The sequence below is a fragment of the Helicoverpa zea genome, chromosome 9 (genome assembly GCF_022581195.2).
Source record: "Helicoverpa zea isolate HzStark_Cry1AcR chromosome 9, ilHelZeax1.1, whole genome shotgun sequence".
Classification (NCBI taxonomy): domain Eukaryota; kingdom Metazoa; phylum Arthropoda; class Insecta; order Lepidoptera; family Noctuidae; genus Helicoverpa; species Helicoverpa zea.
This window is the reverse complement of record NC_061460.1, coordinates 3,046,664-3,064,699: the sequence shown is the minus strand read 5'-3', so window position 1 is coordinate 3,064,699 and position 18,036 is coordinate 3,046,664. Positions and strand designations below refer to the sequence as shown.

At 33.5% G+C, this 18,036-nt stretch overlaps 2 protein-coding genes across 2 annotated transcripts in view; one reads left to right on the top strand and one right to left on the bottom strand.

The window, feature by feature from the left end:
* Nucleotides 1-91: 91 nt before the first annotated feature.
* LOC124633207 (adenylosuccinate lyase) overlaps nucleotides 92-18,036 on the top strand; it is a 37,976-nt gene continuing 20,031 nt past the window's right edge. The window contains exon 1 of the mRNA XM_047168363.1: nucleotides 92-349. Coding sequence (XP_047024319.1) covers nucleotides 182-349 — 168 coding nt within the window. The 5' untranslated portion in view covers nucleotides 92-181. The remainder of the gene's footprint in view (nucleotides 350-18,036) is intronic.
* LOC124633209 overlaps nucleotides 4,368-18,036 on the bottom strand; it is a 29,196-nt gene continuing 15,527 nt past the window's right edge. The window contains 4 exon segments of the mRNA XM_047168366.1: nucleotides 4,368-5,207; nucleotides 6,848-6,979; nucleotides 8,751-8,856; nucleotides 10,587-10,757. Of these exon segments, the coding sequence (XP_047024322.1) occupies nucleotides 5,062-5,207; nucleotides 6,848-6,979; nucleotides 8,751-8,856; nucleotides 10,587-10,757 (555 nt within the window). The 3' untranslated portion in view covers nucleotides 4,368-5,061.

The window sequence follows — 18,036 nt, the reverse complement described above, 5'->3', positions numbered from 1 at the left end:
AATTTAAATTTCGTCATGCAATCAACAATAATGCGATAACCTTGTTATCTGAATTGAATTCTCCCGCCGATTTGCCCGACCTTGGTTGTTGTTAGGTTATGTTCATTAAAGTGTCAGCTGTATGCCGCTATCGACGTAACAAGACAGTGTTTCTTACATTTTACAATAAACTGTGATAAAAATGTTTTCAATCGACGCTCCCGTGGAAATACAAAATTCAGAATATTGCAACTACAGGTCCCCATTGAGCACCAGATATGCTTCCAAGGAAATGCAATATAACTTTAGCGACCAGAAAAAGTTTTCGACCTGGAGAAAGCTGTGGATTTATTTGGCGAAAGCTGAAAAGGTAAGTTTATCTCAGAATATAGCGTAATACGTAACATTATAAATTTCGTCAATTTGATTATTTACGCACAAAATATTATTTTTAAATATTACATTTTTTTAAATTTTAGCTGTCACATCGGGAGTTAATTCCTAACTTGGAACAAAGTCTTTTGAGCTTTGTTTTGATTTAATATTAAATAACGCACGCATTGCATGTTTGCATAATATAACGTTAAGTAACGTTTTCTAACTAATATTTGTTTTTTGCGTTATGTGATAAAAAGTCTATGTCCACTGCTCTTTTCTCTCTCACTCGTAGCTCTTACTGTTCATTGTTCCCTCAATGGTGGAATCACTTTGTCGCTGCTTTTGCAGACTCGTCTTCAAATGAATGGTGACCGGAAACCGCGTACCTATTGACCGACAAATAATCGTCTCTTAATATAAGCTGTTTATAAAGTAATGAAAATGCAAACCTTATGCAATGAGGCCTTATTATAACTATATAGTTACTTATGCAAAATTGCAGCCTATATTATAACATTTTTTTCCTTATTGTGTGAAAGATGAGCTCAGTATGCAACCTTGGGGAACACCTACTTGCAACAATCGATAAAAAGTGTTAGTAAGTGCCTACAAGTAGTTAGTGGTTTAATAACACAGCCACGCAAATCAATCGATCACAAAGTTAACTAATGTTTGGCGCGGTTGGTTCGTAGATGTTTGACAATTCTGTCATAACGAGATCCTGCGTGTTATGCAAGGCCCGTTAAGTTAGTGGGTCCTTGATACCATTTGAACATCTCTGCCAGTAGTTATGTGCCAGTAGTGTGCCGGTAATCAGTACAGGCCAGAAAGTCTGAAACCAGTCTTATTAAGTCTCACATTGCCGAGGTAACTGGGTTGAGAAATTCAGATAAGCAGTCGCTCCATGTAGAACACTGGTACTCAGTGCTATACCTAGTATTTTCCTCCGACAGTTTAGCGACTCCAACATTGTTGGGAAAAGGCTTGGCAGAGAGGAATGGACTACTCCCTCAAAGCTAGTGTTTATTTGACACACCTACACCATTTAAAACGAATTATTGTGAAAGTACCACTTCATACATATACTCCATAATGTAGGTGCGCACATTATTTTGTGCATTTAATGTCAAAGCATGCGTATTTTGAGATTTCCAATTTCCCAGCAATAGTTGTACGAAGTCCATGTACATCGAAATAAAACATTATTTAATGCATTTATTTATTAAATTGTTACATACAGATACGTGACGTGTATTACATTATTTTTGTTCTTATCCAAAGAGTTTAGTTTGTGAGTGACGCGGGTACCTTTTGTTATTAAAATGGGGAATAAATAAGGTAACATTAGCGCCGGTTACATAAGTTATATATTTTTATTTACATGTTTCATATAAATCTTAATATTTTTCTTATAATTAACGTTCACAACTCATGTGATATCCACACGTTATTTTTCCATAATAATAATATTTAACATTATATCTAAATTTACTAAACTGATGATGAAAAATATTCTATCTATGCTACGATTATTTTTTAGACACCAATTGAATCTACAACTATTTTAGAAGACTTTAACACCTTACACCTAAGGCCTGTCTCACCTCCTTGGATAGATAGGGCCAGATTATTTTATTCACGTATTGGAACGTCATTTGCATGAAATTATCTGGTCGTTAAAGTTAATCGATTCTAATCCGAAGATGATAAAACTGGCCTTAACCTAATAAAAAGAAAAGCTATAAGAAAAAATTTTAACGAGAAAATTATTAATAAGAAAACATAAAGTTTAATCAGATCATGACAGTGAAGTTAAAGTTACACGATTTTGAAGAAATAAAGAAATTCTGAAGTCATCAGAGAAAACTTAACTACCACTGGACGGATACTGATTACTGCTTTGGTTTATCCTTTAAATATAACTAATAATAAAATTAAATTTTACTTAATTAATTAAACAACTTATTAACATAACAAATGATTCGAATGAAATAAAACTTGTTTATTTTTAAGTTTTGCCGAAAAATCAATGATTTGAGTGCAAAAATAAAATTGATACTTATACCGTTTTTGAAATGTGTTGGAAAAATAATATAAACATTTGCGGTGGTCTTGCTTCGCTTATTTGCATAAGTGATTCCTTACCATGAATGAAAAATCATGTTACATTAATTAAGAATATTTTCTTCTGAATAATTTGAATATTGATTTGTTTGCTTGCTTTTTCAAATAATTTTGAAACTGATTGAAGTCACGTAGGTATTTAATTTATTTCATGCATGGTAAGGACAAAAAGTTAATGCTAAAGAATTAAGAAAATATTTTTGTTGAATTTTGTGGAATGTCATAGTCATACTTAATTTTAACCGAATAATTAAACAAAATAATATAAAATCCTTAAAACTAATTAAACTTAATTCGAAAAAACGCAATAATTTAGGCATAATCCAAAAAAGCCAACATAAAAACAAAAATATATTTCCGAATCTAAATTTTACAATCTCTAGCTTACTACTCATCCTTAAAAAGGATATACCTATCGCCATACCTATCCAAAATCATTGCATAAATCCTTCTTTAAAAAAAACTTATTTCTATTAAAAACTTGCACTTGCGGCCGAAATACGTTTGCATTGAAAAAGAGGCAAAAAATATGTTGCATAAAAAAGCTGCAAAATTATAGCTGTGTATCAAAATACTAAGTAAAATAATTACTGACCTTTTTATTTAATTCAGAAATCATGAAAATAATTTTATTCCAATTTCAATAATGATTTATGATATAAATAGCTGCATTAATGAAATTAAATCTTAATAATTTTAAAATATAATGCGTAAGTAGCTGCCTTAAAATACTGAACTTAAATAATTGTTTTTGATTCACAATTTTGCTGCCAATTCTCAATAGCTGCTTTTAAAAAATAAACTTGACAAATTACATAGTTGCTTACAATACTGAAAATAAAATTAGCATTTACTCTAGCTGCCTTTTAGAAATAATTAACATTAAAGCTGAATTACATCAACGAACATATTGTTATTATTAAAAATAAAATTTATTTTCATATGATATTGTTAGCTGTCAATAGGCTCTTGGTTTTAGCTGTCCAAAAAATACTAAAAATATTTTCGAAAAAGTAGCATAATATTTTAAAATATATCCTACCTGAATCAAAAGTAATCTCACCTTAAAAATATAAAGAAAGCTGCCTGTAATTTTAACTGCAAAATAATAGTTGCCTACATTTTAAATATACTTAAAAATATGCTGCCGTTTTGCACAATAACTGCTATAAAATAATTATATTAGCTGCGATTATTAATATACCAATTAAATATATAATTAATGTATTTAAAATATATGCTGCCATTAAATATAAATCGACTGCAAGCATGCAATACCTCCTATCTGACTCCGGGTGGATTTTAAAGGGGAACAATAAAACTTAATAAAATCCTTATTCCAAGGTAGGTATAATGAGATACTGAAAATCCAAGTTTTCTTTTTTTACGCATAGTATTGATTAATAAAGTTTTTTGTTTTTTATTTTGAATCTAAAGGTAGTTTATGGTAGATACAAGTTTTTTGAAACAAAAATGTCAGATAGGAGGTATTGCTTGCTTGCAGTCGAAATAATTATTTTTATATAGCTGTTTCAAATATTATCATAATGACAAAAGAATATCTTTGAAATAGATACATATTAAAAAACCGGAGCTGCACCATTATAGTTGCCGTATAGCTGCTTTATTTTAAAAATATTTAATAAAATAGTTGCCATAAAGCTGTTGATTTAAAAAAAAAATTAAATATAGCTGTCCTATAGCTGCTTGAATTTAAAATAAAAAATAGTTGCCATAAAGCTGTTGATTTCAAAAATGTTAAATAAAGCTGCCATATAGCTGCTTCATTTAAAAAAAAAATATAAAAGAGTTGCCATAAAGCTGTTGATTTCAAAAATGTTAAATAAAGCTGCCATATAGCTGCTTCATTTAAAAAAAAAATATAAAAGAGTTGCCATAAAGCTGTTGGTTTAAAAAATATTAAATATAGCTGTCCTATAGCTGCTTGAATTAAAAAAAATAGTTGCCATAAAGCTGCTTTATTCGCAAAATATGAAATTAAATAGTTGCCACAGAGCTGCTTGATAAAGAAATAAAATAGTTGCCGAATATATAAAAAAATACGTAATATAATTGCCATTCTGCTGCCATAAATATAGCTGCTCGATTTAAATATACTACATAAAATAGTCACCATAAATAGTTGCCTGATTAAAAAAAAAGTATTAAACAAAATAGTTGCCAAAATGAGTATGTATGTCCAATTCCATAGCTACTACAGAGGGCTATTCGATAAAAATATTAAATAGAAATAAAAAGCTTTAGCTACCCAATGAGGCAACATATTGATATAATTATATACAACTTAAATTAAATAAATGAAAATAAAAATCTTAACTACAATTATTTTAAAATAATACTCTTAAAGGTTACTTAAGGTTACGTAAGGTATGTGTGGGCTTGCAACGGGTTGAAAAAAAAAAACTAAAAATCAGAGAGCAAAAAAAAATTGAAAGCTTATGATAAAAAAAGTGAAAATGAAGCGACTTAACCTATAAGACTTTGGTTTTCATAGCGAAAATTAGTAATTAATATTCGAAATTAAAGGGAATAAAAACAAAATATAATTTAAGTAGTAATTCAGTAGTCAGCGTCTTCTCTGAAGGTTATGAAGGCATGGACAAGGAAGACCACGACCTCTATGACCGCGAAAACTCCCGAAGCTATAAGGAGGTCGTATGCTTGCTTGTTCGGACGAAGGTTTGTGTAGTAAGACCTGTGCCAATCTGAAATATAAAATAATATTAGTAAAAAAAGTATTTAAAAAAATATTGCAAAAAATATATGGAATTCTAAACGTGTCAGCATAAAGATAGTATTTCTCCTAATTTAATTTCAGTGTTAAAAAGAATGGCTTGAAAATCTGTTTTGCTAATGAAGTGGACAAATTGTAGATATGCCTAATGAAAATGGCAACCAAATCATTTTAAAAACATAACTTGTATTAGAAAGGAACGGAAGTTACACTTCACACCAATCCCCATAGACTAATTGTCTACATTTTTAATAGGCAACGCCAAGGCCCTGCCTTATACAGCCTAGTGGGCTCATAGGTGCACTGTGCATATCAATTATTATTTATATATATATATTTTACAACTATCCGTGACTAGTTTATTTAAACCTTTATGTTTGTCAGAACAAATATTTTTATTATTTTACTACAGTAATTGCGTCGTAAAATCAAGTTAGCAAATACATGAGATTATTTTTCCGACCCAAATATCGACCAATAGAATTGCACCATTCGACGTCACGTGGTACAACCTACATGGTATTATACTGAAAATTTTTTGAATATTTTCTCTGGTCGTTGCTACGTCAAACAGACAGGTTGTGGCCGACATTTGGGACGGAAAAATAATCTCCCGAATACCACACGAGCTTCATAATTATCTGGCATTTCCCTCAAGGTCGTCAAGTTTTTCAGGAAAAATCACTCGCGCTTCGCGCTCGTTATTTTTTAACCTGAAAAACTTGACTCCTTCATTTGTTTGCAACGAACCTATCGGAAAATACCCGATAATTTTGAAGCTCTTGTGGTATTATAAGTGATAATTCCATTTAAAAGTCAATAGAGGTAAACTGCGAAGATAAATTTAATTTACAAATAACATAAGATATCTAAATATTGGATAAACTGCATTCCATAGTTGTGTGTTTTGTGGCATCTTCGTCATCTTAGTAGGTACATAACAGTCCTCTATAGTTATAAAGACAATATTTGTCTATCGGTACATTCCAGCCGTTCCCGATATTCTATCTATCTGTTGTTTTTTGGTTACTAGAGATAGGAATTTGACATTACTTGTATGGGGCTACTGTTAAATTCTATCTCCAGTAAGCAAAAACAATGGATAGATGCGTTTTTGAAATCAGTTGTAAGCAGGTTTTAAGCATGAGTTGTGTGGCCCAGCGTAATATATGAATAGGTAATATTATTGCGATGTTATTATCCACGGTCTATCGGATCACTGGTCACAGTAACTACTACATTATTAGTTGTTTGTATTCTAGAATATATCGTAATTACAAGTTGATACGCATGTAAAAAATGTACCGTTTAAATGGCTAGTTTAGTAGATCAGTTGTGCCAATAACACGTTTATGCAAAATTAGTTTTGGTTAATTAACTACATGAAAATAACACCAAACAAAGCTGATTCTGAAATGCAACTTTTCCATTTCACCCATAGGAAAAATGATTTGGAAAACTCATGTCAATACTATATTCATTACTCCTCATTTAATTTTAAAGACTGGCAACTCTAATGAACCCATAGACGCACATTCAACCTCCCTAAAGTACCTACTATTCCAAAACCAAACGCTCATAAAGGTTACTCCAAAAAGGTTAGTAACTCACCATAGAATATGACAGCAGCGGCGGCCGTGAACATGATGACGCCCAGCACTGAGAAACCGATGGAAGTCCTCCAGCCGGGAGACTCGCCGAACAGCCTCGCGATGATTAGAACACCGGTGATGATGATGTAGCCTGGATAAAGGATTATTATTATTATGTCGTTGGGTCTGAAGTATAAAATACATCATTCATTTTGGTTCAAAATCAAATGTGCTGTGTTCCGATACAAAACGTCCGCGTGAACATTTGTGATTGATAGTAAAATTTTAGTTCAAAAAGTAAAACTTTAAACAAACAAATTTTATTTCTCGGATTTCGGTATTCTATAAAAACATATAGGTAGGTACGATGTTTCAGGTTAGGTTACAAAGATTTTCAAATCATCACACTTAGCTAATTGTTTTAGATTTCGTTACGTAATTATTATTATTCATTCTAATAGGTTGATAATTTGCTATAACCGCAGCTTTACAATGTAACAAATTGATTAATAAATAAAGTGAAACTTAATTTTGGCAAGGTTTCCAAATAATTGAACAATTTCAACAATCAGGATGAAATCTATAACATTAAAGATTTTGCGTGCGGAGGAGCATTTAACTGTTTCCGTTCGAAATAGTTTTAACACTTTAGGAAATGGAATTAACTTCTAAATGATGTACTCCCAACTATTAACCTACTGAAAAATAGGCCATCCTATTATTTACCATTTAATAGCTTTTCAAACAATCTTATAAAAGCGTAACGAATTCAATAAGAACTCAATTATGTAAATCGATAAACAGGAAAAAATCATAATAATGTTATGAACAATAAATCGAGCATCGACACGATTCAGGAAGTTATCGCAAATCGGTTTACGGTTGACGGTTTACGTTTACAAGTGTTTACAGTTTTCACTTTCACACACAAAGTTCATTGAAACCAATTTTCCACTCGAGTATCGAGTGAAAACGATCCGACGAAAAATATCATCGATATTTCATGAATAAAGTTATTAGCTTCACTATTCATGAGTTGCGAAATGATTCTACAGTCGACTGATCGAGTATTGAAGACTTTTTTAACGATTTCTTGTTGCGTTTATTATTATTGTTAGTTTTTTTCTGGGTAAACAAAGGTAAACATTTTAATGGTTGACTATTGTGTCAAAATCTGTGCCCGTTTAGGCGTAAAATCACTATTACAATTCGAAGGATGCTAGAAGACGTGTAGTGAACAAACGATTACACACTACATTAAAAAGTAATCAAAGATAAGTTGATTGACACTACATTGTTCAAACCATGTTTTTTTGTCTACAACCATAAAAATGGTGACTTCATATTTCCTAACTTGAAAATGGGGTTTTCCAATAGTCCCCTTGTTTTCCGTTCGTTTAATTTATACCTAAGCGATTTGCGTTCTTTAGTTCTTAATTGTTAGTTTGTTAATTCACCATTTGGTCGGCCATGAAACGTGCCAGAATCAATTCTGTGACAATTGGTAAATTGAAAGATTAGAACTAATTCTATTAGAAACGGGGTCACGGTTTCAGCATCTTTAGCTGAACAGAAACAACAAAGTTTTTACTGAAATTGATGTTACAAAAACTGATGAACATTTTGAAATAATACTAAGGAATATTTCTTGCAATGACTGAAATGAACTGTCTCTAACGTGCATAGGTGCATAATTTATCTAGCTTCCGACAGCGGTAAACTTTCCGCACCCAGATAAGAAGTAAGCTATATGGCAGCTATATGTTATTCCAATGTATAAGCTATTTTATTTACTGCCAAGTTTCTATACATAAAAACTTTCGGGTTTACAACATTGTTAAAATAACACGTATGTTTTATTTCAGTTGATTTTATATGTATGTTCCTCTTTCTTGTAAATGTAATGTAGCTGCAATACTTACTGGAGTAGGCAGAGTAAATGACAGCAATGTGCCTTTGGTCTGACTGTACCACTTGCGGAGAGTACAGAGCGCCCACAATCAGACCGATTGCTATCACCGCGATTATCTGAAAATAAAACATTCGTTAACGACTGTATGTATATCAAACCCTATGTATAATATGTTTTGACTCTATTTGAAATTAGTTTCAATCAAAGAAATGCTTTAGTGTCATTTTGTAACATGGCTCGGATTTTTTTCCAAAAACATGTTCCAATAATGAATTTTATCTTGCCTTTCCTCATTGCAAAAGAAAGTTCAAAATATTTCAATCACGCTTTCGAGGACCACAAACCGTTTGCTATTCTAACTCATTAACTTTTTCCATTAACATCACAAGTCATTTTATTCTGTCTAGTTTCCAAAATGACAGGTCACGTACGCGTCTAAAAACCATGAGATCGTTTAAAACAAGCGTTTTCAAGTTTTTGAGTGAAAGTGTTCTACGTCTGTCGGTCTAGTGGTCGCATTGTCATAAATGTTTTCTCCTTTTGGTCGTGTTTCGATACCGCAAGCAAGTGATTTTCCATCATGGCTGCAGTCTTCATAAATGGCTATTACAAAGGTTTTCACTTTCGCGCATCGTTTAGTTAACCGCAGTTATATGATTTATTATTTTATAATAGTTCAAGTAAAAGTGTTGCTGTTGTCATTTTATCATTCATTTCATCATTTGAACTAGCTCCAGCCAGCGGTTACACCCACGTCTTGTGGGAGCTGTTTTATACACCGGTTTTGCCTTCCTTGATAAAAAGGCTATTTTACACTGAAATATTTTCCAAATCGGTCCATCCAACACCTAATGCCCGAGATCGGTTCCTTTTGGCAAACGAGCAAACTCTTCAGCTTTATAGATATAAGTGTAATCTAGGGTGTATCTAAGGAAGAATATGCTAACAAAGTGCTGTGCTGTTTTACGGTCTTCAACCTTATAAGTCGGTTATGCTCCTGGCTTAAAGCGTGATCTCTGAAGCCCTATATATCCTTTAAAGGGAAAAGGATAATTCTGCTACTGCACTCAAAGCTATTAAAGCGATAATCACGCTCGTTGATGCAGTGGATTATAACCCGGAATTGGGTACATAGTATTACAAGTCTGCAATAATGATCATAATCTCAAACAACAATTTAACAAAGGAGGTGTACTGTGTTTAATTAAACACAAGTACGAGAGCACAAGGGATCCTTTGACTTCAAGGGCAGTGTGTCGTGCTACAAATTATCATGTCTTGCATCAACGTGGTCAGTTCCCATATATACATAGCCACCATAATTGCACGCAATTACGGCCATGCCTTGCGATCATCCAGTTGTATCGATTTCCAATTATACAATGTATTAAATGGTTTAGTTTAGATGTTCTAGTTATTAGTGTTACATTTTCTATTGGCTCGCATTTTTCTTGGCGCTGTTCGAATGATTCAGAACTTTCACATTTTCTTGTTTTCTACTTCATCCTCTGTTGGGTGTTGGTGATTAATTGCTGTAGGATCTTCCTCTAAGATCAACCGATGCGTGCAAATTGTTTTGTTCGTTTATTTTTCAGTTCCACCTGTTCAATGTCTTCTATAGCCACGGATGTCTTTTGTTGTTCTTTGTGTTTTTTTGCATGATTGGCATGGTCATTTGGACGTGACAATGAAACTATGCGTAACCTGGCATTTATTGACAAAACCCCTTCTTCCAAACAGTATTTCCAACCGATTATTTTATCTAAGGATCCACGTACAACCATGCGTTTGGTCCTCTTTGGGAAGTTTAAAAAAAAGTTTTAGTCTGTCTTCGTTCTCAACTTACCAGTTCGAGAGCACGTAGCCCGACGCACCAGTACTGCTTGAGGGCGGCCGCAGCCCTGCTGTCCCGGTCGTTGGAGGCAGCCTCATCGCCCTTCTTGGCCTGCGCCTCGGCCTCTCGGTCGCCCGCCGACATGGCCCACACTACTCGAGCGCCACCGCCGTACTCAGACACCTGGGAAAAAGGAGTTTGATAAAGAGACTGGAAACAATATTCTAAAAGAGGTTTTAGAAAAGTTTAGGGTCCTTTGTGACAAAAATTTGGATGACTGACTAACACGAGCTGGTTTCTTAGTGACGATGAAGTACCTACGGTTCAAAAAGTTTGATAATTTTAATATTTTGCCATTTGGTATTCTAAATTACAGTTACTGGATCCGTCATACATATCAGGGACTAAAAACGGTAAAGGTATAAGGGTATGGTACCGGTATAGAATTACGATACAGTTTTGATTTAGGGGTAGACCCAAAAAGGTAGAGAATAACGGTTGTGATAGCAATAAAAAATATACCCATACATTACTAGTACCTTAACCGAAATAATTTCGGTACCCAAAAAAAATATATGAAAGTGAGCTGTCAACGTCATTTCTTAACGAGCGCGGGCGGCAGGATACAAAGAAAACCTCAATTTTATTATTTAAATATCTAAAAAAAATAATGATACCGCAATATTACGATACCAAAATAAACCGGTACCGTTTCTTTAAGGTATCGAAATTTAAAGGTATGACGTCATACCGCTTACCGTTTTAACCAGTATTTTTTCGGTTATTCAGTCCCTGGTACATATTATATATGTCATTACATATATCGTACATACATCGTCACGGTACCTATGTATATGGTAGCAAGTTTAAAAAAAAACATAGTTTTCCTATGACAGAAAGTAATGAAACTTATAAGCAATCCCATTAAGCACGTAGGCAAGTTCCTCCATTAGGTACTACTAATGAAGGCATCACTTTAAACTGCCCATAAAGCAATGTCGTGTTCCAATTCATAAGGAAGTCTTGTACTGTCAACATGACACTTATGGTGTCCAACTTTATGTATTATGCCCATGATAATAATGGCGACTATAATCTAGCCTAATGACTGTTGTTGCCCAGCTTGCGTGCTTCTGACAAATTATTACGCCTATATCTCAATTTTTCTACAACAAATTAGAATTGTGACTCAGAATTTACAAATCTGTGTGAATACTACGCAAATTATCCTCAGAAACGTGGCGTGATTGTAATAATACTGAAATATTGCGTTAATTAATTCAATTAATACTAACGAGTCTCATTTACGCGTGTTGTTAAATATTTGAAAAGCGGTTGGTTATAGACGACAATGCATAAATCATAAACAAGCTGAATGCCAATCACTGAAACGGAACGCAACTGGCGCGTTATGCTTTCCCAAATGAATGTTGTTTTTTACAAACATTGCTTTGCCACTTAATAATGAAAAACATCACGTAAGCAAGCAGAAGCTGCGGCCATTAATGGATTAATGATTTATTGGATATCAATTGAGTATTCAGGTTATGTTTTTGTAAAGTTCTGAAAGAAAACATTAGCTTGCTGAAAGTTTCAGGAAAGCGCTTATAATTCTAATTAACTTAAGTCACCAATCGATCAGTTAAGCTAAGACTCTTTTCTGTGCTTAATTAATTTTATAATTTGCATACAATTAATGATTTGGAATATTTACTTAGACGGTTTAGTTTCCGATGATTATCAACGCGAGTGCATGCTAATATGTATTGCAGATGACTTAATTTATTATTGTTAAATAATAATTATCACACAAGTTCAAATATGTATTCCAGTTACACATGGAAATAATGTAAACATTACAAACATTTTCCTACTACTGGCAAATATGCTTTGTTAAATTCAAAAGAACTAATTAAAATGCAAAATACATAAGTACCGCTAACACCATAACATGCAATTACAATAGAAGCACAAAGGCTTGAATACACTATTAAAAAAAAATCTTACCAACGATCGAAATCAAAAACTCCGAGCAGCGACAATGAACGCACTATTTTATTTTGTTTTTTATTCACTTGCACTTCGAAATTCAAAATTCAAAATGTTAGGCGGGTTCGGCGACGAGAGATGTTTACTAAGCTCGGTGCAGACACGAGTGCGTTCGGGCCACCGCGCGATGCGACTACCGCTTGGCCGACAATCGGCGCTCCTCTATGCTTCATTTGAAAATAATCCAATGGTCTCTGATTGTCCTTCCGTTTTCCCTTATATCGCCCTTTGTAACATGTAATGGGGGAATCACGAGAGGTCAAGTAAAATTGGCCGTCGAACCGTAGAACCGGTGGCGTAGTAATGCGTAGCAGACGAGTAAACAGCTTTCATTCATTTGTAAAGTTTGCGCTAGAACTTACTATAGAAACGCATTCAAGGTGTGTCTTTGAAACATATTAGATATATATTACATATAGGTACTACAGCATAACTTAATTTGGCTAATTAATTAACTTCGTGTTTGCAACGCGAAAATTCGCGAAACTGAAATCCTTACTTAATCGTTACCTGGTTCATAATAACTTACGTCTTACAAATGCATTCTCTTTTTTACATAATCCTGCGTAGTAATTCTACATATTTCAGAGTTGGTTTCCACTTGAGGAATACTAGGCCACTATAAAAATACTTTTCCCTTCGAGTTGCTGTGAGTGGTCACAGAATGGTTCCCTAAATCGTTTGATCGGTTTATTTTGGTACGCATTCGATTAAGGAACTCACGAGTCCCGGCGTGGTTGCGAAATAGTTCTTATTGATTAAATAATGGAATGGAAGTATTTGTACTATTATTGCTGTAGGCTGTTTTCTATCATAGTTTACGAGATTCATCTTGGCGCGCATTGAGGTTCGGGTGGCATTTTGGCTTTAAACCAAAGCTGTCTTTATGATTTCAGATTTTTGTTGTTACGGTGTTTTCATAGAAATTATCTATTCATCTGTGGGTTAGGAAAAAAGCGTACTAATAATCGTAGTACGCGTGAATGTATGTCTATGTAACGAACACTTGAATATGGAAACTCAACGTTCTGTATTGATCGAAACATTGATTTATGAAATATTTTTATGGAAGTATTTATTTAAGTATTTTACGAGATATATTTTCAAGCTTATAAAAGTTTCACTATTAAACACATAAAAACATTATAATTTTAATTACAAAACACATGCCTATATCAATCACAATCCAACATAAAATGTGATTTAACATCACCGTGCGCGTTGGATCGGCGCAAACGCATTTATTATGTAGCTATTCGTAAATTGAAAAGCCACTTTCTAGCGTTTTCCGGTCTAGAAGTCAGCGCGCATTTCTGCACACATATGCGCGCACGCACCTCGATCGCGAACGATAAATATGCGAAATTATAAATACGTATGCTATTATACTGACATGCAATTTGTGATCTTTATTTTGTAGAGATGTTGTTTTTGTTGAAGGTTGATCTTGTGAGAAAATGTTCAGGTTGCGAACTTTGTAGGTTATTTGGCGTGGCTTTGAGCTTTCGAGTTATCTTATTACTGGTATATTTTTTAATGTTGGTTAACCTTTTCCCAACTTTACTTAATCCAAATCCAAGTATATCGTGCTTTTTGAAATTAAATGTGTGTTCGTGATTAATTAATAGTATTAATTGACCAAATAATACGTTACAGATCATTAAGTTTGAAATTATTTAAGGTATATTTCTTTACTAATAAACAATACTTTACTCGTAAATTGTGATTAATTCATGAATAAAATTTAATATATTTTCCTGTATTTCAGACGTCAAACAACAAGATGTCATGTTTACAGTACAATTGCTTGCGATTTTCAGAAATTATGACTAAATACAGCTTAATAATGGTTTGAGACACCGTTATTCATACTATGTACGTGCTATGGGAAAAATTGTTTTTATGGAATATATTATATTTCCATTCAATAGGTTGACTAATTACAATAAAGTCGGTTAAGGTCTTTACCTGTAAGTTATCGGCCTACTCTTTGAGGAAAAGCCTCTGAAAAGTAGCATTTAAATAAAAACTACAAAAATAATTCTTGCATTATTGATGATATTCAATATCATGCACACACGGTACCTGGCATGAAGCAAAGCACCAAAATATGAAGTTATCTAATTTTCTCAAATCATTCAATTCTACCATGTAACCATGACTTAAAAAAAATCTCATCTCTTTAAAAAGCCTAAGCTTGACTATTCTCAGTCGTGACGAATTTAATTGCTCCACTACTTATTTATTTAGCAAATCTGAAAAGGTACCTACCTGTCAACCATCAAATTAATAACTGACACTGATGTCGGCAGTTATATTTTTTACAAGGATTAACCTTCATGACAGCCGTGACAAATACTGCGCGTACGCAAGGCCACTATAGGTAACAATTACGCTTTACTGATCTACTATCAGTGCAAAAACGCCTGTGACTAAGCGTGAAAAACATCACATTATATGCCGATTGCTAATTTTACAAAATTATCCGTTTCATGGTTTGTTTTCATGAAATATTGTTTATGAGGCAGACTTTGTAAAACATGTTTTTTTAATGCATAACAAGTTTATTTATGAAGCCCTTGCTTTAACACAGACGTTTTCATCAACGTCTCAATTTCACGTGTAACAGGACCTGTAGTTTCCTCAATATCAATTGTTTTAAGGCAAAAATCCCGTCGCCAGTTGCATATAAATGAAATATTAGACCATAACCGTGGCTTTTATTGGTAAGGGCAAAGAGTGGGCATTGCGAACAATGAGTATTTGTCGCTCACGGCTAATGTTGTTAGACGGTGCCGCTATGGGCCATTGTTTGGTGACCATTACTGACGAACAAGCTGCCGAACGGACATTTTGAATTTTGACGTACGTCCTTACTTGCAATTGCATTGCCAAATTGATAAGGTTGTTTATTTTTAATCTGTGAACTGCAATGTAAACAAAAATAAGAGATGCCCCTCAGATAATATAATCTTTGAAAAAAAACATGACCTCTAACAAAACTAAGTAGCTTTTCTCTTATTTGTTTACATTAAGTGAGAAGCCTTCGAATAACATAACATTATCCTGTAAATGCATGAAATAGAGCAGCGTCCCGCCAAGTCGGCGGCGGCGGGCGCCATCTTGTCGCCAGTTTTGGCGCCAAGGTGGCCGCGTCAGGGGGTGCGTTCCAGGGTGTTGTTACACTGACCTATTTGTGCAAATGACACAGTGTACCCTTTACGACTAGGTTGTATGCACAGCGGCCCTAATTTCTATGGACTTAGCTTGTAATTGCTGTTGTAAAACTTGTAGGTTAACGCTGTACTTAATAAGTGCTGTAATCTTTGGATATTAAAACGTTGAGATTAATTTAAATAGAAAATTAAAAATATGTTGCAAACCATTCGCAAGTTTATCATTTTCTGCTCGAGTTTTTTCTTACTTATCTATGTCTGTATTGTCTTTCATTTCTATTAAAGTTTCTTTGTTCAAAGCAAACTACTAAAAATATTTCTTTCTTATTTATTTCTTATTACCCAAGTAAGTACGTCTTTGGCTGCCAATGCATCTGTATGTTCCAAAAACGGCGCATTGAACTTTGTTTCGCTTAGACATAACGACCTCACTTAAAATATTTTACTATCTGCAAACTGCGTGGCGTGAGTACCTACTACTTTAAATCTTTAGAAAAACATTGAATATCATCTTGATGTTAAATTCACAATATTACTTATTTTAAAGTAAGTAATTAGTTGAATATAACCAACAAAATTAACGTATTTAATTTTATCATCAAATCCACTTATACTAATAATTTACATACTATTTTTTTTATATTTTTTAATGTTTTTATTTTTATATTTAATATTTAAAAATGTAAAATATATGTGTAAAAATAAATAAATGAGGGTACATAATACTAATAAAATAATATGCATAGTAATCTAGTATATAGTAGTATAAAATTACGCAATTGAGTGACTCAGCACTATGAACGTGAATGAAGTTACTGTTATAATTGCCAAGTTTTATTCTCACGTGAATTAATGTACCTACCTAGACAATAGGCCTGGTCGGCCATCTTGTATTCTATTCTAATGAAAATAAATACTTTAATAATGACCTAGTAGTGAGTGTGTGACCGTAATCAGTTGTACACATGTATCTGTAAACATAAACGTTTGTGTACAAAACATAATGTGACTCTTCTGCGCCAATGCGAAGAATGAAAACTTTGTAATGTGAAGTGGCTAAAATGATATTTTCCGGGAAGAGAATTGTACAAATGAAAATATAGTCAATCGAGTACAGTGACTTCTAATGGGTTAAGTCGTACCTGGTCTCTGACTGGCGCTTATGATCTTTAATAAACGCATCGATCAACGCCTAATAGGTACCGAGTTGCCAATTTTCTTTAAAGATACCTACACGTTATTTACATGCGTAATACGCTTTGACAGAACCCAAGCTGAGCTCTTAACAACGATGGGAAAAATAAAAATAATTTTTATTCATTTTTTATTCACAAAGAATAATATTTTTTGGAATTCATGAAATAACATATACCTAACTATGGTAGTCAACATCTCGTTCTATGTATGTTAATGGGAATGTCGAGTGAAAAAGAAGCGTTTGGTGGGTAATAAGCAATTTGATCTGTGTTTTTCCTCCTCTCATTAAAACTTTACCTAGACTGGTTCACTCCTCCTAATTAACCACATTAATTACATTACAAATTGTTCAGGCTATAAAATAAATTACGAACTCCTACGTCACAGTGATGAACAAACAATATTTTTCAATAATAAACTTAGTCACGGCCCTTATTTACAGGAAAGTAAACCACTGAAAACCATAGTAGGCAAATCATGTAGTACCGATGACATTGCTTTTTACGTAGGATTGAGGAAACGGGAATTCTGAAATTCCCCATTGATATTACCCGATGGCCGGAGAGTAATGTTTAACTGATCCAATCAACTGGCTTCTGCCAGCATCCCGTGAGACCTACTACACTCACCCCGATAAAAAGCAGCTGATAGACTCTATGAATATGCTATCTTACACTGAAATATTTTTTTTGTCCTATATGTCCTTTTGTTGCTAAAAATAGCGCATCTAAGTATACAAACAACAACAACCATTCTCTGTTAGCCTTTCGTAATTCCATAACTAACAAACATCAATATTCACATCTATTTTCCCGTGCAAATGCGTACTTGAATGGTTCTTACACATATTTACGAATTCCTAACCCACAAACTCAACTTCTAAGCAGATAACAGAATAAGGCACCTACTTTTTATGCTAATGAGGCGTCCCTTTGCTGGCCTACAGTTAGAAGCGCGTGCCTCCGTAATGTTGCTACTGACAGTTAACCACGAAACTGGGTTGACCGGTGATTGTCAAGCGATTGTATAGACTGGGAATT